General features: G+C 42.4%; 2 protein-coding genes across 2 annotated transcripts in view; one reads left to right on the top strand and one right to left on the bottom strand.

Annotated features, from left to right (window-relative positions):
* acsl3a (acyl-CoA synthetase long chain family member 3a) overlaps positions 1-11,580 on the bottom strand; it is a 37,725-nt gene extending 26,145 nt beyond the window's left edge. The window contains exons 1-2 of the mRNA XM_072393000.1: positions 11,520-11,580; positions 6,766-7,256 (exon numbers count right to left, since the gene is read on the bottom strand). Of these exons, the coding sequence (XP_072249101.1) occupies positions 6,766-7,140 (375 nt within the window). The 5' untranslated portion in view covers positions 7,141-7,256; positions 11,520-11,580. The remainder of the gene's footprint in view (positions 1-6,765; positions 7,257-11,519) is intronic.
* Positions 11,581-14,210: 2,630 nt separating this feature from the next.
* Positions 14,211-26,414, top strand: farsb (phenylalanyl-tRNA synthetase subunit beta). The gene is made up of 18 exons (XM_072392999.1): positions 14,211-14,315; positions 14,775-14,830; positions 15,026-15,180; positions 15,383-15,455; positions 15,574-15,689; positions 17,293-17,443; positions 17,534-17,642; positions 17,879-17,949; positions 18,034-18,095; positions 18,583-18,634; positions 18,740-18,801; positions 19,161-19,368; positions 19,473-19,553; positions 19,645-19,737; positions 20,469-20,586; positions 20,883-21,035; positions 24,950-25,097; positions 25,477-26,414. The coding sequence occupies exons 1-18, from the start codon at positions 14,258-14,260 to the stop codon at positions 26,252-26,254; spliced, it is 2,544 nt and encodes an 847-aa protein (XP_072249100.1). The 5' UTR covers positions 14,211-14,257; the 3' UTR covers positions 26,255-26,414.
* The last annotated feature ends 246 nt before the right edge of the window (positions 26,415-26,660 follow it).

Raw genomic sequence — 26,660 nt, 5'->3', positions numbered from 1 at the left:
TTTGTTGTCCCTCGAAATTTCAAGGAAATTGAAAATTTTCATTTAAATTTAAAGCACGTTTTGACTGGAACAAACTTCCATCCTCGATTCGCTCCATAACCTCTGTTCATGTGTTTAAAAATAGCCTTGCTCGTCATCTTCAAAATGTATGTAATTGTCTCTGACTCCTTTATATTATTTTTATAATGTTTGCTACAATATTGTGTTAATTTACAATTGAACATGTGTTTTATCTTTAGAGAGCTCTGTAGGATTGTGTGAATGGTCTGACTGGTTTTGTGTGTGGGCATCTGTTTAGTTTTTTTATTAATTTTTCTTTCTTTCTCTCTTTTTTTTTTGTCTTGTTTTGTATTTATATCTGTGTGTATATACATATATTTTCAAACATATTTGTTTTGCATGTACTGCTGCATCTGTCTTGTTCATCTGTTTAGCTTTTTATCTTTATTTTTATCTAGGATGCCCTCGAAAATGAAATGGTTTATTTCAAGGGGTTCATCCTATAAATAGATAAATAAATAAACATGATCTCAGTATCTATATAAACACCTGTTGTGACAGGACTCCAAGTCTGCAACATTTAGCAGACAGCATAATGAAAATCAAAGAACACTGTGAATGGATCAGGAATGATGGGTTTGGATTAAATAAGCGTATACGTCTTCATCTGGCTCCAGGAGTTCTGGAGAAGTATATACATAGAAAAAAAGATTGACTCTGAATATCCTGAGCGCACTGAAAATTTGTTTTTTAAAAATTTACAGAATATGGCACCATAGAAAGAGAAAATGGACCATCAGAACTCAGACAAGATGCATATCATTAATCAGAGAGGAAACAAAGATACAGATAAACCAAAGATAACTCTGAAAGAGCAGCAAAGATGCAGAGATCGCTGTGTCTTTCTTTAAGACAGTCTATGTACAACTAGTGGTCATTGAAAAAAAAAAAAGTTCGCCAAAGTACTAAAATGAGCTTTTCAGCCATCAACAAAAACACCATGTATGGCACAGACCCATCATACAGAGGACTCAATCATAGTGAAGCATGGTGGTTGCAGGATCACAAAACATTGTGTCAGTCTGGCCAAACCCAGACTTAAGTACATGAAAAAATGTTTGTCTAACTGAAATTATGCTAAATTTAGCTTCTCACACCTGGACCAACACATCCAGATCATGCAGTTGGGGTTCAGAGCCTTGCTGCATGTATACGCTCAGCTAGACTTGAACTGACCTGGCTTCTTTGTTTCTTTTGTTAGACAGCTAAGCGTGTCAGAAACTAAAATCAGCTCATTGAGACAATGTCTCCAATCGTCCAGCAGGACCCATCCAACTAAAAGGGGCTACAGTAGTTTTCTTTGAGGAAAATTCCACAGGACACGTGTAATTGACTATGTTCTAGCATAGCACTGAACAGTTGGCAGCCTGCTGCAGTAGTATATATGTGTGTATATATATATATATATATATATATATATGTATATACAGACACATTGTGTATGTGTCATGTCTATTAATTTTTTCATGTATTATGTTCCTGTCTAGCCTTTAGTTTAGCCATGTCCCTGTCACTGTTTTCCTCAGTCTCTCTACTGCCCTGCCATCAGCCTCATTCACGTCACCTGTGCTTTTCCCCTCAGCTGCCTTCACTCACCAATCACCTCCCTTCAGTGTATAGTCTCCAGGTTTTTTCATGTTCAGTGTCAGATCCTCACTGCCATCCATGTCTGTATCAGGTTTGTCCATGTCATAGCTAGGTTCTTTTGTCAGTTTTGGTATTCCGGCTTCGCCACTTCGCTTCGCTTTTGTTTGCATTTTCTAATAAATCAAGTGTTTTCCTTGAAATATCTGCATCCGGGTCCTCCCTTCACCACCACGCCACACCATCCTGTGACAGTATACATATATAACATTTTTGTCACAGTGTAGCATCCTCTTCTAACAAGTCTGTAAATGTCTGAGAACTGAGGAGACTGGTTGCTGGGAGAGGAATGTTCTATTCTTGTCTGATAAAGGATTCTAGCTGCTCAACGGTCCCGGGTCTTCTTTGTTGTATTTCAAATGTTTTCAGTTGGTGAAAGGTCTGGATTGCAGGCAGGTCAGTCCAGCATCTGGACTTTTACTACGAGATCATAGCCGCATTCGGACAGAGATGTTCTAAGAATGCAGTTCTAAGAACTGTCCACCTCGAATTTCGTTATAAGAACTGCCCTTCCCCAGGGGAACTGTTTCATGAGTCAGGGACCTTAACAGGGACAGGGACCTTGACGCAACCGTCTGCGACAGACGTGTTACTTTAGCGCCACACTCAATAACAAAACAAAACCTCTGAAAAGTAAGAATAGAATAAAACAACACCACCAAGAAGCTAATATGGAGAGCGAAGAGGCCACCATGTTTATGGTCTGCAGGACGGTAATATTAAGCATGAACAATCATATCAGATGTCTAAGATCGAGGCTGGAAGAGCACACAGTGAGAGTCAGGAGATAAAGCATCGAACAGTGGGCGATACTTCTTCGTTTCATGAAGGAATAAAGGAGAGCAGAGCGCCGCAGACAAAGGTGACGACATGTAAGTTTAACTTATTAAACATGCGCCGGTTGTGTCCGTGTTGTATGAGTAAACATTTCAGACAAGGGGCGGAGCTACCAACCACCAAACACCTACGTGTTTCCTATGTTTTCCTATTGAACCCAGAAAAGAGCCTGCCTCAGAGAAGGAGCTGAAATGGTTATAGGAACTGAGGGCCATGGTCCCTAGTTCCTGTATGTCTGAATGTGTGAAAAAAATGGCCTTATTCCTGAGAAGGTTATAGAAACTGCAAAAGGTTCCTACAGTGGGAATGTGCCTCATGCTGTTGGAATAGATGCAGTATGTGGCTTAACATCGTCTTTCTGAAAATATACTCAAGGCCTTCCCTGACAATGATGTTCTGGATGGGAGCATGTGTTGCTCAGACCACAGAACAGTTTTCCACTTAGTCTCAGTCCATTTTAAATTAGCTTTGGTCCAGAGAAAATGGCAGGGTTTCTGGGTTTCACATATGGCTTGTTCTCTGCAAGATAGAGCCTTAACCTGCATTTGTGGATGGCACAGACTGTCACAGTTTAGTCATCCAACCATCAGTAATTTTCCATTGATCCTACTTCTGCCCCACTCAACCTGTCAGCCACACACACCTCATCAGTTCACTCCACTCACCTGTGCACACAGCTGCCTCTCATCACATGCAATCAGCCCAGCATATAGTCACCAGCTAGACACTCTATCCTTTGCCAGATTGTTCTTTGCCATGCAAGTTTTTCCAGCGTTCTCCTGCCAGCTTTACCGGTACCGACCTTGCCTGTCCCTGATTCCCTGCTTCGTCTGCCTCCTGGTAATTCGACCCAGCCTTCAGTCCCTGACCAAGAACTTTGCCTCTCCTCTCCTGATTCCTGTTTGCCAGTTTCTAAACCGTTTGTCTGTCTGCCAGAGTCTCAGTAAAGTCTTGAACTTTTTACCACTGTCTTCTGACTCCTTTGTACTGCAATTGGGTCCATACACCACCCGTTACACAGACAATGATTTCTGGAAGAGTTCCTGATCCCATGCAGTGATTTCCAGGACAGCATCATGTTTGATTTTAATGCAGTGCTGCCTGAGAGTCTCAAGATTACTGGCATTCAATATTTTATTTTCAGCTCTGTTCAAAATCTTCATTTTTACATTGAGAAACATTTTTCAGAAACTGATTGACATTTTGTTGACTCTGCCTCTCTAAGGTGCCCTTTTTATACTCAGTCATGTTACTGACCTGTTGCCCATTAACCTATTTAGTTACATGTTCCTCCAGCTGTTTCCTTTCAGTACTACTACTTTTTCAACCTTTTGTTGCGCCTGTCCCAACTTTTGAGTCGTGATGCTGCCATCAAATTCAAGATGAGCTAATGCTTCTGCTAAAACTGTAAAATGCTTCCCTTTCAAGATTTGATTTAAACTTTTTCTGTGTTCTATTATGAATAAAATGTTGGTTTATCAGATTCACAAATCATTGCATTCTGTTTTTTTAATACCTTTTACAGTGTTCCAACATTTTCAAATTCGGGTTGTAAGTTAATAGGACTAGTTTGGCTTAAAAATAATCAATAAAATGATTAAATTTAGCACCAACGGCAAATGTGTTGAAAGACTCTAGAATCTAAAGATTCTAAAAAAGTGACTGTAGTGACATCTTCAGATTTTGAAAGATACCATAAATCTAATTGAAGCTTCATAAGATTTCCCTAAAAAGGAGTTAAGGTGGTTTGTTTTGAGTGACTCATACCTTTGATAAGTACCACTATCCCCAACTAAGTGAACCCTGCATCTAGTGTGTGTTGGTGGGGACAATGTGTTCCATCCCACAGTGACATGCGTGGCCTGTTTCCAAAAGTCCTCTTACGTCAAGTCAAGACAAGACACAGTAGTACTGCAAATCTCATGCTGAACCACAACATTTTCATCATCTGCATGAGAGGAAGACAATCCCAGGCTTCTGGATGTACTCTCAAATAATCACAAGGCAGGAACATGAAACACAGGAGCTGCTTCCTGAGGTTAACACCCATGAGGTTATACTGTCTCCTAATGGTTCATAAATGCTAGTGCACTCAAACAGAGACACACAAAGTAAGTTATTAGGGAGTTATTAGCACTTTTTTTCTGCTTGTTGGAAACAATAATGGGAAGCATAAATAGGTAAGTTATGTAGTCTTGCAGCAATAAGTTTTTCAACAGTGAGGTTTAAGTGGATTAGCAGAATCAGGCTGGTGGGATTTGAGTGGTAATTCGGGGGTAAATAACTGCATATCAAGGTTGGCAAAGTACTGAGTGTGTAGGTTCTGTGCATATCCAGAAATACTGTTTAATAGTGTGCCTATCTTAACATTTCTGGCTGGTAGCTGTGAACACCATACAGAAGAATGACAATCTGTCATGTGAAAGAACAGCAATAACCATGACCTTTCAACTGGAATTCAGAACTACATATATTTCAGGTCTATGGAGGGTAAGCCTGCCTTCTCCCAATTTAAACAAGCCCCTCCTAACTTTTTCACAGAAAGCAACCAGTGTATGGTGCAGTAAAACTATTCAAAATACACAAAGCAGATTCAACCTTTGGACTTGTCCTTGTTTTACATACTATAGCCGTGTCTGTCCTTAATGTCTCGATTCAATTTCAAATCATAATCTTCACATTCTTTTGAGTCACAGTGCAGCATCTAATGATTTCAACCACTGTTCAACTATGGCTTCACACAATAGCTTTTTCTTTCCATTTTCCTTTTCCATTAGTTTGCAATAAAACACTGCTACAGTTCCCCAAGCTGCCACATAGTGTGCTCAATGTTATGTATGGTAGTTTTCAGTCCAGCTAAAGTGTCAAACAGCTCTATTATAATCCAAACCTGATCTTTGAAAAACACATGGAGACACGATCCTTCATTATGCTGAAGACTGGCGCTACAGCTCACAGAGTTGTTTCCACATCAGTCTGCAGCTGTGAAGGCTCACTAAGAAAATCAATTGGTAACCAGAAATACTTCTACATGAATTTACTTAAAGCCAAACTTTATTACAGTGTTTGTCATCTGATCTTGGAATGATTCCAAAAAATAAGGCAGTATTTGCTAGCATAGATGGTTTTGGGGCTGAGAGCCTCTGCTGACACAGTTTTAATGGAGTAGTCAAACATAAAACTAGAATCAAAGCAATAATTCTCACAGTGTAGAGTGTAATTAGCACAATAAAAAGTAAATGAAAAACTGTTTCAAATCAAGGATTTCCAATGCTCCACGGAAGTCTGGGACCTACTCGTGGGCCTTACAAATTGAGATGCTACCATAACTCAGCGAATTCTTTATTTCTTTTCCTGCAGCCATCCTGTATCGCATTGATTTTAAACATCCATTTTTAGTGCAGCGTAAGTGCAATTTAAACATAAACATTTCTGCATTTTCTGCACAACTAGATGAACAAATATTACCATGATTGTTAGTCAGTGTCGAGAAACCTTTATAATGACTCATCTTTGGTATATGTCTTATTAGACTCCGTTTCAGCTTATGTGTTGTGGTCTACGTTGGTTGCTAAACAAAAGGGTTCCCGCCACAGAGTCATCCACCACGTTGCGCTACAATGTTTCTTCAGTGGTTCAGAAGAGACAAACTAATAACTGCTGCTTGAGGGGGACTCCTGCACTTTTAGTGGTCACCACAGAATGAAAGGATGAGGCTCTTAAATTATTTTCAGTTTTGTTCTTGCAACTTCCATCCATCCATTTTTTATATCAGCTTAATATCAGCTTTTTATATAAGCTTAATCCAACTCAGGGTTCCGGAGGGTGAGAGGCAGGGTATGCCCTGGACAGGTCACCAATCTATCACAGGGCCACACAGAGACTAACAACCATACATGCTCACAGTCAGTCCTAGGGACAATTTAGAGTCACCAATTAACCCAAGATGCATGTTTTTGTGCGATGGGAGGAAGCCAGAGTACCCGGAGAGAACCCATATGCATACACAGCATGAACATGCAAAATCCACACAGAAAGGCCCCAGCCGGGAATTGAATCTGGAATCCTCTTGCTGTGAGGTCACCGTGCTCACCGCCACACCACCGAGCAGCTCAATATGCAACTTAAGAATGATAAAGCTGTATCCTTTCCAGTATCTTTTATCATGTGTATAATTTCAGTCTTTCATTTAATTACTGTGTGAAATGAAAATGTTGCTCACACCTTTTTGAACACCTTCCCGTTGCTCTGTCGCTCATCTTCCTCACTGATCACCATCCTCGTCCCGAGACAGTCTCTGTGGGGGAACCTCGTGACAGCGTACTGAAACATCTTATCCAATGTATCCACTCCAGAGTGTAGTGTCATAACAAGCCTTTTGGTGGCGCTCATTGCTCTGTAGGGTCCCTCTGGACGTCCCAGGACCGAGTAAGCCTTAGGTCTCTTGGCTCGCTCCTCCTCTGAGCCATAGACGTCTCCATGACGTCTGGAGACCCAGCTGAGAAGGTATAAAGGCAGGAAGGTGATAGTGGTGTAGATCCACACCATGAGGTGGAAGAGAAGCAGCAGCATGGGGTTCAGGTCCTCTTTCAGCTTCATTCTGGTGAAGGTGTGAGATGCAGGGATGAAAGGGTGGGCAAGGTACCACTTGTGCTCCTTTAAAAGAGTTTTAACTTCTTCTCTGTCAATTAAAGGTCCACTCGTCTGCAGTTCTCCTGGGAAATAAGCATTAACCTGGCATTAGAGCAACAAGCGACATATCTATTTCTAAACTACTTAAAAAAAGATGTTGTAATAACAACCAGTTTTTTGTACTGCAGTGCATGAAGAAAACACAGAGGAGACACTTTATTAACTGAACATGAGTTAACACACCAGATTTGAAATGTTTCTCTGCACTCACACTAATGAGCACGACACATTAACACATCCTCATAGTTAAAAAAAGCTGAAATGCAAGAGAGAGGTAGGGGATGAAGCAAGAAGGAAACTGTATGGAGGAACAAATTAAACTTACTTAGAGAAAGCGATAAAAATACTTTTGTAGAGCATATGTGTGCTGTCTGTATACTTTTATAAATCATCTCAGTCTAAATTTTAATTGTGACACGACGTTTGGCTCACGCAGAACATCAAACGACCAGGTGACCTGGAGACTGGAACATACAGCAGGTAATGGAGGAGCTGTCCAGGGTTCTGAACAGAGATCAGCATGACAGTTATCTCCTCAGGCATCCTGGTAATGTTAGTTCTTTCTTCACAGCCTATTATAGCTCTCATAAAGAATGAAGTAAAAATGTATGGGAGATATAACAATGTCTTATCAACAGGACAAAGTCTGAAGAAGTTTGAAGATGAGATAAGGTCAAAAGTCAGGGAAACATTCCCGTTACAAATGATGAAAAAAACATGACTGTTGGAAAGGCTGCCCTCTTAATCTGAAAATATGGCTGCAGAAGATCTGACAGTAAAAGACAATTTGAACCATAAGGTCACAGTATATTCAAATATTTTGTCACAAATAGTGATTGTCACAATAATGATTATCTTTTATAAAAGGATACTTTATATATTTGTGTATTGTTAGCTTATTCTTGACTGACTGTGGACTCACGGAACTTGTTGGGGACAGTACATCTAAATCTCTCTGAGACACCACCAATCTATCAGATTAGGATTTCCTTTGATCACTTTTATTATCATTTTGCTTCTGGCTAAGTCACTGAATACAACTGTAAAACTGGTCTCACCACTGACAGCTACATCTCTTCCTGTATACTCACCTTCATGAACAGACATTACATCTGTATCATAAGACCCTTAAAGTGCAATGAGACCACCAGAGTGAGGAAAGAAAAACTTGACATTTCTATGCTAGGCACTGGATGTTTTTGCAGCCTTGGAGCTAAAAAAAAAAAGAAAGAAATCCTCTATCAAAAATAATATGACTGCACTCATATCCACCATCTGCATTCACCCAACAGTCCACTTGAATTGCAGGAATTTATTATTCATATGAGGATGAGGCTCATCTTGCTTCCCTAAGGCACCATATTGTTTCCCTAGAACCTCCGAAAACTGCTCCCTGTCACACATGTTCTGTCCCCATCGTCCTCCATCCCCCAAGAGTCAGTTTGCAACTGATGAATATATCAGAGATTTTACCAGCAGAGTTTTCCCAGACTTCCATTTGCTCCCTGTGGAATGTGGACTCTTTTCTTTTTAGTGCTGTTGTTTTAGCTGGTGTTTTGATACCAGAGAAAAACACCTTTCTGTATCAGGGATGAAGAGACCCTTTCACTATTTTCAGTTTTCACATGAAAGCTCCAAAAACATATTTTTCCACTTCTTTTATGTCGGGACAATGCAAATAAAAACATTAAACTGAAAATTCTGAAATGTTTTTGGAAAACAGATGCCAGAAAAATGTTTTAAACGTTGGTACAGGTGCCACCAACTTATGGAAAATTTTAGTCAAAATTGAGAGAAAAAGAAAACACCAGCATCTCTATATGAATCTGGTTAAAATCTAGCATCTGTGGTGGTAAAGGACAGCATCAGTGCATGACATACTGTACATAGCTCACACTGCAGGAAGCAAATAAAATATGAACAGCTTTTGGAGCAATATTTGCTGCCATTCAGATTCCATCTTTTCCATGTCGGTCTTGTTTGTTTCAACAAAACACATCCTGAATTATTTTTAACAGCACAGCTCTGTGATGAGCTCTGATCTGTCATTCAATCAACAGTGAAACAAAAAGTCCAGAAAAACTGTTAAGAAGGGGTACTGATTTACATCAGGGAAACTTCAGCTGAAAGCTAAATGTTTAGGTTTGTTCTTGGTTCCTCTACATGATGAGGTTGAAAAACATTTATAAAAAGACTGATGAAATCCAAAGATGCTTAGGTCAAATCATCCTGAACTACATTTCCTCCTTACCACTGAACATCCAGCTTTGAATATTATGAAGAAAAGCTTTCAGCTCCAAATTGTAATTAGCTAAAGCGAAGCCTGATAACAACATGAGGTGAACCCATCAGAGTTGTTTCTGATTCCCCAGGTTGAAGATAACTCTTTCATAGCAGGAAACTAAAATTCAAGTATAAAGTTAATGAAGCCTTTGAAATATTTGGAATTCTGTAGGATCAAATGGGGTTGAGCCATCTTTAAAAACCAAGACAACAACATCTATCCAGAAGCTTGTAAAAAGGATTTAAAAAAATAAGGCTGAGCTGACTTACTATAATTTTGCAAATTATCTTCAAATAAAAGCTTTGAATTAATAGATAATGCCAACTGCAATATCATAACAAGTTAAGTCTGATCCCCTTCTTTCAGAAGTTAGAAATAGGTGGTCTCGGTGTAGTTGCTCAATGGTTGGTTTTATGCAGCTAACAGGAGCTCTGCAGTCAGCCGCTACTCGCTGGATTAATTGAGTAATATTGTGGCGTGGTCTACGTAGTGGTGGGGTGAGCGATGTATGCGAGGGGAATCGCTGCTTCCTGAGGAGACTCTGTGAATGGGCTCTTGTGTGCTGACACCCACTCAGCTGAGCAGGCAGCTGAAGTCTTGCAGAAACTTCAACATGACTATTGTAGAGACGACGCAGCAACACACGGCTCGGTCCCAAGGGTCAGACTGTGTCAGCGTTAGTGTGTAGGTGCATGTGTGAAGGGTGGGGGGGTGTATGCGTTGGTTTGTATGTGTGGGTGTCGCAAGAAGGATTTTCAAATAGTGACATAATCGAAGCTTGCAAAACAAATGAAGCGTTTTAATTGTGATTTCATCAGGAGAGAAAGAACAACACACAATTGTTTGGATAATGTGTTTAAGACTGCAGCTTTACTCTGCTTTTGTGTGCACTTGGTGACACAAACTGAAGGCAGTCATGCCTGTCACCAAGCTTTCTCTGCTGTAAGCTCACATAAAGCTTCTCAACTGAATCCAAAATTGTTAATACAGCAGCTAGAAAAGCCCTAACAACACATTATATCAATGTTGTAAAGAGACACTTTTACCATTTTCTCTCTTGAAACATTAAAATGTTAACTTCCGGTGTACTTTCAAACACCATAAAAAGGTTATATGTTACCTTCCTTAGTTACACTTCTGTGAGGGTTGGCTGGATGAGGACAGTGTACTGTGTGTCTGTGTACTTTCTAATCACATCAGACCATTCTTGAAAGACAACAGTGTCTCTGTCTGTTAATACAGGAACATTCTAAAGGACCTCGATCCTTTAATGACTGTTACCACCGGCCGGATTACTACAGCTGTTTAAATAGACCGTCAAAGTGACAAGCTGCCTGGAGTTCAACGTTAACCACAGGAGTGTTGTGTGGCCTTTGGTTAAAACATATGTCATTATATCTGGCTTGTATTTCATAACTGTATTTATGTGCACATCAAAAGAAATGCTGATGCCGATGAGAGCTGACTTCCCTGTCAAAATATGACACACTGTTTCAAGTAGGTCCTCATGAGTCAGTGCAGAAACCCTGAGGGCTTCAGGTGACCTATAACAGACACACAGCATGTTGTGTGATGTAGATCACATTACTCCAGCGAGCCACAGATGCTCCAGCTGCAGCATCCAAACGACCAACAAGTGTTAAACACATGTCAATGGCACTCACACTTCCGGTTTACAATTAAAAAATAAAAGATTTGAGCTCAATCTGTCAGGAATTTTAGGGAACAAATTATGTTCTTCCAACAGCACAGTTTGTGTTTGGCGGTCAACAGTAAAATTGTCATTCAGGACACAAAAGTCCCTTAAACTGCACACATTTATCAGCCTTCTCCGGTTAATACGGCTTCATGGGTCACTCTGTAACAAGAAACAACATCTTAACAACATGGAGATACACAGGAGCCACAAAAGCTCGTCGTTATGACAGAGAAAAAGGGGTTACTTCTGTCTCTGTCGGCCACCTGAAGCATCCCGCACGTCCGTGAAAAACTCTGAACTTACCGTCAGTGAGTCCAAGACGCGGCCCGCTCTCTGAGCCCAGTCTGCCGCTGCTCAGCTGTCCGCTGATGCTGAGTCCGGAAGTGACACGCGCGCCGTGCTGTTGTGTGTGAGAGTGTGGATGGCAGGTCGCGAAAGAGGGAGGAGGTTAACTGCGTTGTGATTGGACTGGTGGAGGTGGCGCGTGCTGGGGCCGGATGGAAGGAGGTCTCGAGGTGACTGAATCGGTTACTGTAGGTCATAAGGAATGAGAGGCTATGCGAGCGACAGTCACATAACCTTCAGGTTTTTTAATAAGGGAGATATTGCTTCATGAGGTTGATGGAATAAGAGAATGGATTCTGTCGAGCCTGTAAATACTTACACTTCATTGTTTTGTGTGGTCTTCGCAGTAGCCTGCGAGCTCACATAGTAGAATTGGAACGTCTACTCCACTTAGGTAAAAACTATCCCCACAGTGACCTGATATAATTGGCATGTTATATCATAATGTTTGAAACCAGGAAGTTACTCAGACCTGAATGTGTTTTCCATTAGATTCTGGATGAGGCTCACCTGCCTTCAGCTACACAGAACTCACACCCTCCGTGTACCCACAGCTTCCTCTACAGTGTCACCCTGCACCTCAGATAGACTTGAAACATCCTCTGCTGGAGCATCTCACCACGACTGTAGAACCCTGGGGTTCTTGCTCCAGGCCAGTCACCCAAATGAATTAAGACAGTCAGCCTGTCCTTCCCCTGGGTTACTCTGTAAAGAGCTGTGTCTTAGAATGTTTTTCAGCTGAAGAACTTTATTTGGTGCAGGAAAATCTGGAACTTTGCCCATTTTGACTGCAGGGCAGGGACTCACGTGCACTGTGTGCATAGTGTGCAGAGTTCGCCAACTTTCTACAGAGTCAATCGCTACTGATCTCCAAACTTCATGTGGCCTTCAGATTAACTCAAGAACAGTGCAGAGAGCTTCGTGGAATGGGTATCCATGGTCAAGCAGCTGCATCCAAGCCTTACATCACCAAGTGCAATGCAAAGCGTTGGATGGGTCCCGCCGGGTCCCGCGAGACTCAAATCTCGCGGGAGTGGGCTGTATGAACTTTGCTGCGGGCGGGTGCCTAAAAAAACCCACTGCGGGATCGGGATGCAGTGTTGCCAGGTCACGTGTACGATAATTATCGTATTTGTATGATAATTTTGCCCTGTGTACGATGTATATCAATAATCCCAAAAAAGGCCACATATATGATAATTTGACCGTTCTGTGAATGTGTGTTTGTAATTGGTTGTAATCAGCGTGTTGGATTTTTTTGTGAACCCTGAAGGCATTTCCATTTCCATGTGACAAGTTTCAAGCCAATCGTGCTTTTCTATGTGAGCTACGAGTGACGTGCATGCGTTTGCCTCAGAAGTTCCTAACAGTAGGTGGCCTCCAGGCTCATTATTTGGCATGATTTGGCTCATTAGTTCCCACTTGTCATTGTTTACGGGACATTTAGCCTAACACAACTTCTGATGCAAAGCCGTGAGTGCTTGTTAGACGCTATTCAACCCTAGAGTGGCTATAGCGCATCAATAGACTTGTTATTTTGGTTATGATGGGTGTACGATCATTTTGTGTCTGCTACAATAATACTACATTTACCACCTGGCAACACTGTAGGGATGTATCCTAGCGACAGGATGTCAATAACTGATGTAGAAAGGAAGCTCAAAGAAGGTCTTTACAGCACAAAGACAAAGCAAGGAAAGTCTGACATTTGAAGAAGTTTCATAATTGTCCATGAATCTCTTTATTAATAGCCTATAAAATTACGTGGTTTATCCTGGGGACGGGAGAAGACACAAAATCAATGCATTTCTATTATTCTGTGGGCATAAATTCTCAAAGTTTTGCGGGTGCGGGCGGGAGTGGACATACAAATTGCAGGAGCGGGCGGGAGTGTAACACAGAAGTTGCGGGTACGGGCGGTAATGGTCAGAAATTTAGCGGGAGCGGGATGAAGAAAACAGTCTCGCGCAGGGCTCTAGTGTAAAGCACTCTACAGCAGCTCCTCCATGTGGCAAGCCGATAGATAAATCTGGGTTTGGCGGTATTGTAAAATTTGATGGTGGTGGGATTGTTTTTCAGGAGCTGGGCTTGGCCCCTGAGTTTCAGTGAAAGGAACTGAATGCTTCAGCATACCAAGAGATTTTGGACAATTTCATGCTCCCAACTTTGTGGAAACAGTTTGGGGATGGCCCCTTCCTGTTCCAACATGACTGCGTACCAGTGCACAAAGCAAGGTCCATACAGACGTGGAGGAGGGAGTTTGTTGTGGAAGAACTTCACTGACCTGCACAGAGTCCTGACCTCAACCCGATAGAACACCTTTGGGATGAATTACAGCGGAGACTGCGAGACAGGCCAACATCAGTGTCTGACCTCACAAATGCGCTCCTGGAAGAATGGTCAAAACCTAAAGCTTGTGGAAAGCTTGCCCAGAAAAGTTGAAGCTGTCAGATGCAAAGGGTGGGCCGACGTCATATTATACCCTATGGAATGGGATGTCACTTAAATTCATATGCGCGTAAAGGCAGATTAGCAAATACTTTTGGCTATATATATATAATCACTCACTCAGAGAGAGAGAGAGAGAGAGAGAGAGAGAGAGAGAATGAGTGATTTTCACTGAGGCACCGCTCTCGACAGCTACAATCGGCAGCTGGGGTCCTTTTCCACTGAGCTGTGGACGATTAGCAGCCAACATGCCAACTGTCGGAATAAAAAGGGATCTTCTCTTCAAAGCTTTGGGCAGAACTTACAGTAAGACATATTGTTATATTTACCAATACCGAAACATGACTGTCTACCGTCCTCCAAGTTATTTTAGGTTTCAAAATAGGAGGAAGTGAGAGTTTTACCTGAACTCGCTGCCTGAGAGTTAGCGACCATTGACTCTGTGCTGACTTCAACCAGCCACCATGCTTTATCACGGCTTTCATGAATGAAATATTGAATGTTTAGGGATATTTTGCACCATATAATACTTTTAATATCTGCTCATTTCTATTGGTGTGTTTGTGTGTGTGTGTGTGTGGAAGTAAGACTGTAATGTGCTGTTATCTTGATAGTGGATGTCAGCGTGGTTGCGTCATTTCCCCTGGCTTGAGTTGAATGCTAACAGGCTGCTGTACGGGCACGAATGAGAAGACAGCAGCAAGTGAGTGGCGAATGATAGACAACCCTGGTTCAATAACAATGACTGTTTGGTTCTTGTTTTAGCTGACGAGGAGTTCGACGAGTTGTGCTTTGAGTTTGGGATGGAGCTGGATGAAATTGTAAGTAAACCACTTTGAATTAGATCCAGCCAAAGTGCTTCTTGGTTTGTAGTAGACGATGATAGTAAAGCATTTTGTGGCGTACATCTCAGGAATATAGTGCAGTGAGACCCGTGTAGATGAGCTCAGAATGTCTGTTCTGTAAATGTATGAACAATGAGTTGTAGAAATCCCTTTGCTCTGCCACCATAACAGACCTCAGAGAAGGAGCTAATCAGCAGAGAGCAGGGAGACTGCAAGGCGGCAGCTGCATCTGATGTCATTCTGTACAAGATTGATGTACCTGCCAACCGCTATGACCTGCTGTGTCTGGAGGGGCTGGTCCGTGGACTGCAGGTCTTCAAGAATAAGTGAGTCATATGTTGCTCAATAGAATAATTATGTTATCTTAATTATGTAAATAGTAATGAAAATATTTTTTTACAGCCTCTTGCTGTGTTTTTTGTTTTTTTTTGCAGGCAATCTTGCTTGAATACAAGTAGTTCTTCATTATACATCTAGTGCAGTCAGACTTGAGTCAGTGGTGATATAAAGGTAACATCTGTGTTTCAGGTTGGAGGCGCCTCGTTACATACGCGTGAGTCCAGTCAGTAAAGAACCTCAGAGGCTGATTATCACTAAGGAGGTGTGTGGACCCATTTGTTTTTTTTTTTTTTAACATTTCAAATAGTTTTCAAATAAAAAAAACACACTTGTGTTTTCCCATGGGAGTTGGTGGTTGTTACGATGTTTGTTGTGTGCAGACGGCAGCAGTGCGACCCCACGCTGTTGCGGCAGTGTTGAGGAACATCACTTTCACTCAGGAGCGCTATGACAGTTTCATCGAGCTGCAAGAAAAGCTACATCAGAATATCTGCAGGTTGTGTGTGTGTGTGTGGGCAGGCATGTGTGTTGTGTTGTGCATTATAATTTTTCATTTAACTAGTGAAACTTTTTCAAGAACGCCCTGCCCAAGACAGCGGAACAGTTACAACTCCACCTCACATACAGACATACGACAAATGCATAAATGTATTGAGAATGCATCAACACATCATAAATACAGAAGACAACAATCGCAGGCGACATATCAGTCAGAACATGTGCATCTTAAGTGTCCATCTCTGAATCCACTCCGTGAGATCTGCTTCCTTCATTTTAATGAAAGAAGCTTGTTTTATAGTTCAGGTCGGGCTGTGGGAAGAGATTAGACAGCAGGACATTCTGAGATAAATGTTGAGGAAGCAGTCCAGCAATAGAATTGATAAATAAGAACACACTAACGACTGCCTCTGTGTGTAGACAAGAAAGAGCATCTAATACAATGTACAACAGGCAGTAGTGAGGAAGAGATTTAGAGTTGGTGTATAACAGGCTGTAAAATAACTTTTTATTGTGAGACTGCTTCAGATGAGAACTGTTCGGGAGTTGAAAGGTAATGATGCCTGAATCTACAACGATATTCTGGTCTCTGAATATAAGTAAGGATTTTGAAGAAACATTACTAAACTTATGATTAATGTTCTGTTTTTGTTCATCTGACGTGATGTTGATTAACAAAAAGAGTCAGGAGGCGGGGATGCAGTCTAATGGCAGATATAAACAAATACACTTTGAGCAGTTGATACATAATCAGATCAGTCCAGAGGCATCTTTATTCCAGCTGTAATCTGTATTAGAGGGCTGCATTGGGATTGGGTCCCGCCGGGTCCCGCAGGACCCAACTCAAATCACGCGGGAGCGGGATGTAGCCTAACGACAGGATGTCAATAAATGATGTAGAAAGGAAGCTCAAAGAAGGTCTTTACAGCACAAAGACAAAGCAAGGAAAGTCTGACATTTGGACAAGTTTCTCAGTTGTCCATGAATCTTTTTATTAATAGCCTATAAAATGACATGTTTTCTCCTGCGGGACGGGAGAAGACACAAAATCAATGCATTTCTATTATTCTGTGGGCATAAATTCTCAAAGTTTTGCGGGAGTGTAACACACGTTGCGGGTGCAGGCGGTAATGGTCAGAAATTCAGCGGGAGTGGGATGAAGAAAACAGTCCCGCGCAGGGCTCTAATCTATATCTAGACTTTGCTAACATCTTGTCACTCACCTGCTTCATACAAGCCTGAATGAACTGTTCAGCTCAGGTGAGACGCATCTCTTCTGTTTGCACATCTTTAGTAATGCTTTTTCAAACCACTTTTATTTGCCAACAAATACAGCTTTCTTTGGATCAAATAATGTAGAATGTGTATTTTTCAGATTTTTATGTTGTGCAATTAGTTTTTACTCAACTGAGTCACAACCGAAATAGACTGAAAGGAGACCAGAAGCAAGTGTCCTTGCCGCTAAAGCCTGGTACTGAGGCCCAGTGCAAAAGATGTCTACAGCTACCCCCAAAACTTGATCATTTCCTCTTTTACACAGTGTATATATGCATCACTGACATCTAAAGTCATTGAGCCTGGTATTAACTGTGTTTGTGCAGGAAGAGGAGCCTGGTGGCCATTGGGACCCATGACCTGGACACCATCTGTGGACCTTTCACCTACACAGCCAAACCTCCCAATGACATCAGCTTCAAGCCTCTTAACCAGACCAAAGAGTACACTGCAACGCAGCTCATGAGTCTCTACAAGGTGAGCAGCTGACTGGCTGCATGCTGGTCCAAAGAGCAGCTTGTGTTTGTGAGCAGTGCTGACCCAGTGTTGTTGTCTTGGTTCATACAGACAGACAGTCACTTGAGGCATTATCTTCACATTATTGAAGACAAGCCCGTGTACCCGATCATCTACGACAGCAATGGCATCGTCCTGTCTATGCCTCCTATTATCAATGGTGAGTACTGTGGTTTTATTTTCTGTTGCACACACTTTATCAGTTGTTGACCAACTCTGCGCTTAAAATATTCTCAACACATTCTTGAAATAGCATTTGGTAATTAATTATGTACCCTCTTGAACTAATGAAATCAGTATAAGATCTAGAAGTCGTTTTGAGGATTAACTTGTAATTCATAGTAATTGCTGTGCAACAAAATGTTTGTCAGTGCTAAATATTCACTTCTGTGGCAGGGGACCATTCAAAGATCTCCCTACAAACGAAGAATGTCTTCATTGAGTGCACAGCGACGGACCTTACCAAGGTACGACAGAGGAGAAGAAAATAAATCTGGCACTTTTAACGTTATCACGAGTATCTGACTGGAACTTGACCATATTCCCTCCAGGCAAAGATTGTGTTGGACATGATGGTAACCATGTTCTGCGAGTATTGTTCACAGCCTTTCACGTAAGTCACGCCTATCTCTACACTTCTCTCTGATCCTTGCTCTGCTTTTTAGGGTGAAATATTAAAAACTCACTCTATTGTAAAACACAAGTTAAATAAGTTTTCAGTAAAAGAGGAGGGATTCACATAGGGCACAACCACGTGACTTTCATCCTTCGATTTGATGTCGCAGCAGCTGTTTCTCATCGGGCTTCTTGCTACAATCTGTTTCATCTTCCAGCTCCAAAGATTTGGTCTTTTCACTTTGTCATTAACTTTCTGTTTAGTTTGTCTTGCTGAGCTGGCCCTGCTTTGACATCACGATAAGTTCTTGTAAGAACCTGAATATCTCTTGTGGAGTCTGTGTCATGTTTCCTATGTTCAAGACATTAATTTATTTTCTTCAAGTTAAGTAACATACCTGGTTCCATGTTAAAAGCTCAGTGATTTAGTGCCTCTAACAGTGAAGCAGTGAGTGATATATTTTCTTCTCTCTCTTGTCCTTAAGGGTGGAGGAGGCTGAGGTGGTGTATCCAGATGGCAAAACCTGCATATACCCAGTACTGTATCAGCCTGTACTTTTTTTCCCCAGTTTTTTTTAAGGGACATTAGACTTTCGTAACGTTCAGTAACTCCCTGTTGATGTTACCTGGTTTGTTCTTTAGGAGTTGGCTTACAGGAAGGAAAAGCTGTCCAGCGAGTTCATCAATCGAAAAGTTGGCATTAAGTGAGTCTTTTTGATCTGCTGAGGGTTACTGACTGCATACTGTTAAACATATGTGTAGCTGTAGGGATTTAGTCTGTATGTGTGTAATATGCAACAAATCTATTCTGTAGCCTGTCTGTGTCTTTTTTTTTTTTTTTTTTTTTTTTTTCAACTTGGCTCAGTTTTACATCTTGGCAGCACTTACCTGTTTATTGTTGCATTTCATGCCTTCTAAAGACATGGGAAATGTCAGCACTTACCTTTGTGTAATTTTCTCTTCTGTTCACTCTGCGTCAGATCACCACAGGATGCACCATCAGACCCCTTAAATCCCACTTTGTCATGAAATGTGCTGTTTTTCTTTTTTCTCCTCTGGACAGTGAGTCAACAGAGCGAATTGCTCAGCTGCTGACCAGGATGTGCCTCCTCTCTCGAGCAACTGGTGTCAGCGATGAGATTGAAGTTGAGATCCCACCCACCCGTTCAGATATCATCCATGCCTGTGACATCGTGGAGGATGCCGCCATGGCCTACGGTTTCAACAACATTACCCGCACCACGCCGCGCACCTACACTGTTGCTAACCAGGTAACTTGCTTTGTTTCTATATAAGCTTGTTCTTTTACATCAACCAGTACTGTTTTATTCCATTTATGTTATTTTCATTCCTTTTCCAATGCATTTGTTCACAGTTTCCACTTAATAAACTGACGGAGCTGCTGCGACAAGACTTGGCAGCTGCTGGATTCACAGAGGCCCTCAACTTTGCCCTGGTGATAAAGCATGAACACGCGCAAGTAGCTTTTTTTGTGTGTGTGCACGTCCTCGTAATGTGAGAAAATTGTCATTCTGCTCTCCCTGTAGTGTTCTCAAGAAGATATAGCAGACAAGCTTAGAAAAGACATCTCAGAGACCAGGGCGGCTCATATTTCCAACCCCAAGACAGCAGAGTTCCAGGTAAGAAACCGTATGATTAAAAAGCCAGTACAGTCAGTACTTGTACCGGGTACATACCCAGCTAGTACCACCTTGGACTCATCAAAACATAAGAGTCATGTTTTAGGTTTACCTCACATGTGCAGGACGTTTGTCCATGAAGCTTATTTTATCCCTGACAGACCTTTTGTGTGTGTGTGAAACAAAGACTAATGTTGAACAGTAACACTTTATGCTGCATAAACACAAGATGATTAAGTTACTCTGTTACATCAAATGCAAATGAGTTGATTGCAAAACCCAGTGGAAAGAGCTTTTCTGTTGGCAGGCTGCCAGTTTGCTGTCTGTTAGAGCGGGACGGCAGATAGTAACGTAGACAGAAAGGGTTTAATTTTTTTATGAAGCCTCTGGTGCGGGGACATGTGTATTGCTGAATTATAGTGTAAATGCTTGCTGTATCATCTGAAAATTCACTATACAGCAGTAACTGATGTGAAATCGGTTTCACACTCTAAATAATGTGTAAGGCCTCTGTTAAATGACTAAGAATTTTTCACATCAACTTTGTTTGTAATGTAGCTCATTTCACTCTTTTCCCCCCTTTTTTCCAGCAGTCAGAAGCAGTCATTGAAAAGCCAAAAACCAACCACAAACTCAGAAGCTGTATTGATATTTTCCCATTAGAGGGCGCTGTCTCCTTCTGTATCTAACTGCTGCCACATTTCCAACCTGACAACAGTTTTCTCCACCAGGTGGCGCGCACCACCTTGCTGCCCGGCCTGCTGAAAACTGTAGCCGCCAACAGGAAGATGCCCCTTCCCCTCAAACTATTTGAGATATCTGACGTGGTGCTGAAGGATGAGACCAAAGGTTGGGATCTTAATGTGTGAAATGGTGAAAAAAAGTTATGCTGTGAACCTGTTGGTTTTTATGGGCAAACATTGAAAATGGGGATTAAAATGCATAGCGATCCTTGTGTTCTGGTGAGAACTCCCTGAAATCACATTTAAACACTAGAATAATTAAAAAATGCATGAATGTTAAACAGGTAAATCTACAAGAAAGGCATAATTTTGACCATATTTGAAGATAATTTTGAATAATTGTATCATGATAAGTTGCCGGTGCATCTCTGCTCTTAATGTCCCCCAACCTGCCTCCATCAGATGTCGGGGCGAGGAATGTTCGGCGTTTCTGTGCCATTTACTACAACAAGAGTCCGGGCTTCGAGGTAATCCACGGCCTGCTGGACCGAACCATGCAGCTGCTGGAGGTGAAGGCGGCCCGCGGACAGGGATACCACATCCAAGCTGCAGATGGTGAGAAGCCTGGGGAGGGTGGGGGATGGGAGCCAACCAACAGGAGAAAATCCCAGTAGCAGATTTTAGAAATGTACAATCTGGTGAACAATAATCTGGTTCATGAGAGGTGAAAAGGCAGGTTTGTGGAGATTATGTAAATCCGGTCTGTGACTATTATTGTTGTTGTGTTAGCAGAGCATCTTGTACATGGCTGAGGGGGCACAGTTTCCATGGCAATGACATGCGCTGTTTAGCTTCAGCTCAAAACTGGCTTGCAAAATGAGTGAACAGTTCAAGTTGAGTCTAATTCAAAGCTGCAGAGTTGGATATACAAGAGAAAATCCAAACCCCACATGTGCACAGCTGTAACTCACAGCACAACATTTAAAGAGAATAATAAACCCTGTAGTCTGTGCACTCACTTGGTCTTTTCCCCTCCACCTGCTCTCATCTGTTTTTCTGTGCTTCAGAATCCGGCCAATAAGAGGAACAGAGAAAAGCGAACACTAACTAGTTCTAACCTGGTGAACACAGCTGCAGTCACTGTGCAGGGACAGTGTTAGTTATGAAGCTTCTGCCGAGTGACTTCATGCTGTGGCTATAATCTGTGAACAGTGAAGCAGAGATGAAAGCTGGCGGGATGTTGTTTAGATATGGGCTATCAATGAAAGAATTCAGAGATGTTGCACCTGTTTACATGGAAAAGTGACAGAAAGTTCAGACCCAGTGTACTGTTGACTGCGCATCCTTTTGATAGTTTTCTACCTGCTTAAAGTACAACCAGTTCGCTGACTTCTTAATACCAGGGATGTGGCTCTATTCATTTTAACAGGTTAAACTCACTCACCTGAAATGTGTTTGCTTTAATACAAATTGGGGTGCATCTTCCTTTAGTTGAAAATTCTCTCATGGCATGGCAACATTTTTATACAGATTCTGAGTATCTGATAATCCAGTTTAAATCCAAAGTGAATCCATACACGACCCTCAGACCTGGTTCCAATGCTAAACTTACCATCACTCCACAAGTTAATGCTGTTATCTTCAGAGTCTGCAGCATTGATCATATGTACACCCACAGAAACTGGTACCTTCTCAAATGTTAGCATCAAGCTGTTTTCAAAGCTCTCCTTCAGTCCATCAGGGAAACCAAACACTGTTCTGTCGTCAACAAAAAATCCCACCCGTCTGTCAGCTTTGCGCTTTGCTTGGTTGCGGACCAAGAACACAATTACGCCGTGTCTCTAATGATGAAAACAATCTGCGTAAGAATGTAACTTTATGAAGGCTTCTTTCAGCCTTCATGAAAGGGATGAATTTAAAAAAATCTGTTGCAGCAGAACTCCAAGACTTGATGACTTTTTGGAAGTGGTGCAGTGTTATTTACATAAAAGTTGTACCTAAAAGCAGAAAAGGGTACAAGTCTCTTTATTCCTGCGAGACTGATAATCAGACAGTTTGACTTCAGTGGCAGAAGCATCTCATAAGCCGATCTGTATTCACCCTGGCTTCCATCTGCCAAGAGACTCACACCATTTGAGTGTTGGATTCCTCACTTGCTTCCTGATTATTCTAAACTCGTTCACTCCTCATTCTATCTTACCTCTCCACCCAACTCCTATTTCCCTCTTCCCTTGGCTTGCAGTCTCCAAGGTCGCAGTGTAGAATATCTTTGCTTCCGCTGCCGGCCCGTTCAGACTGCCAGTCAGTGGGCGAATGAAAGATGACTGCAGAGAGGGGGGGGGTGAGCCTGAAAGAGTGGGTAACATCTATAATGTGGGAGGATGCACAGGCGACACATCACCCTCTGCAATACTGAGCAGTGAGACAGACAGACAGGCACATGTCACCCATGGGTGCTCAGAGATGGACATTCTCTTAGTCAAACACACAACATACTGGACACACACCCAGACTATCCTCCTCTAATGTTTCCACACTCTCTGCACCATTAGCACAAATCCCCCACATGTGTCAGCATGTCCCTAACCCCATTATGAGCTTATGCTGCAGTCTGAGAGCTCACCTGGTGCATGTCCTCAGGATGTGTCTATCAGTAGGGTGACGCTGCACTTCAGCTACCGCACGTCACTCATGGGGAGTACGTGTCCACCCAGCGTGGAAGAGGCAAGACGTGACGAGTCAAGGGACCAGCAGCGGCGGAAGAAACACTTGGGTGACAGATGTCTGTGTTTCACTTAACAACTGTGTCCAATGCATGGTCTCTGCCCATTTGTCAGGCCAGAGACTGCGATCATGTGACCTTTTTAGTTGTTTTTTTTGTCAGTCATTGACCGTGTGTTCAACCTGCCGTTATTTTGAAAGTCAGTTATTGAGACTGCGGATTCTAAAGATAAATCTTATTCTCAACATCAAATATTCCAGAAACATAATCCAAGACATAAAGACAGTGATGAGCAGACATTTTTTAAATCAGTCAGACGTTGGAGGTGAAGAGAACATCATTATCCGGCCTGCCGGTGTGAAAGAGGCTGCTCCTCATTCTTCATTCACCCAACAGACTCAGTTTTCTTGTGTAATAATTAATCAGTAAACATTTTAAGAACTCCTAGTTCTGGTTTAGCTCCAGTGAAAATGTTGATTTTGGAGAATAAACTAGATCTTTTGAACAGATACTGCATGTGTATCCAAACTAAGTGTTTACTGGTAAAAGCCAAACGCAGCTGCAATATTGTGAGCTCAAAAAAACACAAATAACAACAAAATCCTGAAAAACAGGCTCACTCCTACCCAAATGAATTGTTTCTTAAAGTAACTAATATTTGTAATAATTTTAGTTGTTAGTAGCTGCTTGCAGGATTAGGCATTATTTTCACTCAGTGGTTTTCTAGCTTCGTTAAGACCAGAGATAACTGACTCTTTGGTTAAATGGTGACAAAGACACCTGCGTTGGTGAGGATCTAACTTTCTTTTCTGCTCTGCCGGAAGTTTGACGAGTGGGTGGAAAGTTCCAGGCTCGTGTGGAGGATTTTCATTGACTGATTGGTTAGTTAAGATATACCAGAGCTATTTATATAGTTGCCATGGTGTCCCGCTTATGGTGAAGTAGGTGACGTGTGAACCGACGCAAGCAAAATCCACCAGTTGGATATCCGGACAGACACTCGGCTGGACTGGCGTCCTCGCTTGCGTCTTATTATCCATCCACAGTGTTGAGTGAACATGTGAGCAGTGGGCTCTGGAACCCATTAGAAAGGCAGCGTGGGAAGAAGCAGTGAATTATGGTAGGATGCCTTGTCTGTGTGTGATGAGGGGGGGTTTGTTGCCACAGCAACACTCCTGTGTCTTATCTCTTGACAAGTCTGTCATTCTGTCCGTTTTAATGCGTTTCTGAACTCAGATCAGGGTCTGCTCATTTCAGTGTAGTTTGATTCCACCTGGACTGAACCTTTACTCCCAAAAAGTTCAGGGGGGGGACTTGCATTTGTTCAAAGTAATCATTGTTAATGAATGTGGGTGAACAAACAATGATCAAAGATAAAGAAATGCCACACGGCATCACCCACACTGTTGCACATCACGGATTTTCTGAGTGAGTCATACAAACAACAGGCATGTCCTCAGTGCTGGAGAGACAAATGAAGGTAAATGCACTTCAAGCAGACATTTAGCACCAGTATGAAGTGACAGAATCCCAGAGACACACAGATGGTCTGTTGGATAGTAACGCAGTGGTCAGATAGTTTGCTTCAACACTCATTTGGGAGTGAGTGAGTGGTTGGGAGTGAGTGGTTGGGAGTGAGTGAAGACGATGATCATTTCAGGAAGGAAGCCACTCTCAGGAGCTTTGAAGCGCAGTGTCAAACTGGACTGTAGAAAGATGAGGAAAGGTCAGAAACAGACAATTATGTTAACCTTGTGTTTTTGGTCTGTTGTTCTCTTAAAGTAACACATTTTTTGCTTTCTTCCAGATTCCACTTTTTTCCCCGGTCGCTGTGCAGAGATCTTCGTCCGTGGTAAAAGCGTGGGCCGTCTCGGAGTCCTCCACCCAGATGTCGTCAACCGCTTCGAGCTGACCATGCCCTGCTCCTCCCTGGAGATGGACATCGAGCCCTTCCTGTGATTTCACCTTCCTCGACCTTAACCTAAAACTCGCACAGCGGTTTTAATTTCCTCATAACTATATGAAGAAAACACCTTTAACATATAGTGAATGTGTGGTTTCTGGCGAGTTGTGATGCAGATAATCTGTTTAACTGGTACATAAGTAAAATGACCAATGTGTACATCATCATAATGTAGAGCTGTTGTTTTATATCTGAAGTACAAGGCTGTTTTGACGTAAGGCAGAAGAATTAAAGCTGAACAAGAGTTCACTGTGTTTGTGCATCTGTGTGTGGGCCTGTGCATGCTGGTCTTAATTTAGGCCTCTTCTGCCTTGGTTAGCACAGGGTTATTAAGCTCAATGACTCATCACCTGTTGCTTTGATTCTTTCAGTGGCCACTCTGCTGAAAGCCTCCTCACACATGACGTCTCCATGCAGGAAATCATCAGGCACAAGTTCCCCACGCAGGGCGAATCCCAGCAAGCCCCTCGCCTCCACCCACCTTCTACAAAAACTGTGTTTGGTGACATGAGCACACAAGCAGGCCTCAAAGAGCTCAATGACTTCCTGGCTGACAAAAGCTACATAGAAGGTTTTGTGGCATCCCAGGCTGATGCCTCCATGTTCGATGCCATCCCATCTCCCCCCTCACAGACCTTCTGCCACCTCTGGCGCTGGTACAACCACATCAAGTCTTTCCAGATGGAGAAGGCTCGTTTCCCACCAGCCAAGAGTCAGTTTGTACGTCCACAAACTCCCCCTGCCTTGACAAACGACACCAGTGATGATGACATCAACCTTTTTGGCTCTGATGATGAGGTCGAGAGCACAGAGGCTGCTAGAATCAAAGAGCAGCGCCTCGCCGAGTACGCCGCTAAGAAGTCTAAGAAGCCGGCACTTGTTGCCAAGTCCTCCATCCTGCTGGATGTCAAGCCATGGGATGATGAGACGGACATGGCCAAGCTGGAGGAGTGTGTCCGCAGTGTCAGCATGGACGGACTTCTGTGGGGGCAGTCCAAGCTGGTGCCAGTGGGCTACGGTATCAAGAAGCTCCAGATAGGGTGTGTGGTGGAGGATGATAAAGTGGGCACGGATCAGCTGGAGGAAGCCATCACCGCCTTTGAGGAATATGTTCAATCTGTGGATGTGGCTGCCTTCAATAAGATCTGAATCACACAGAATAAACTGAGTGGTCCATCTAATGTTTTCTGAGCTTGGCTTAACATAGATTTTGAAAACAGTGTTTGGTAGCGTTTCCCACGTCCATGTACTCTCATTTAAAAAGAGGATTCATGCCGTCAGACATTAAATAAAGCCATTTGAACTTTGACGGGGTGCTGTGGAGCTTTCGTTGGTCTGCATGAGTTTTTAACAGGAGAAAGAACACAGACTTCTACTGTTGAAGCATTATTGGCAATCCAAAGGGAAACTGTTGCAGCCACTGGACTCCCTTATAAAGTAAGCTTAGTGAATAACAAACTGTCTTGTAAGTGAAGTCAAACAGGTGCTCCGGCATTCCTTCTGACCTAACTGCCGAAAAGAAAGCTGAACACTTTCAGTCCTGCACAACCAGGCC

Source organism: Leuresthes tenuis, unplaced genomic scaffold (genome assembly GCF_036924035.1).
Source record: "Leuresthes tenuis unplaced genomic scaffold, fLeuTen1.0.hap1 SCAF_9, whole genome shotgun sequence".
NCBI lineage: Eukaryota > Metazoa > Chordata > Actinopteri > Atheriniformes > Atherinopsidae > Leuresthes > Leuresthes tenuis.
The sequence above is the reverse complement of the archived record's forward strand: the minus strand, read 5'-3'. Positions and strand labels throughout refer to the sequence as shown.

Excerpts from the sequence above, each read along its gene's own strand:
- farsb (XM_072392999.1), top strand. The coding sequence starts at position 14,258 with ATGCCAACTGTCGGAATAAAAAGGGATCTTCTCTTCAAAGCTTTGGGC. Across the intron at positions 15,181-15,382 it reads CTGCAGGTCTTCAAGAATAA|GTTGGAGGCGCCTCGTTACA; the intron begins GTGAGTCATATG and ends TCTGTGTTTCAG. Across the intron at positions 19,554-19,644 it reads AGGCCCTCAACTTTGCCCTG|TGTTCTCAAGAAGATATAGC; the intron begins GTGATAAAGCAT and ends CTCTCCCTGTAG.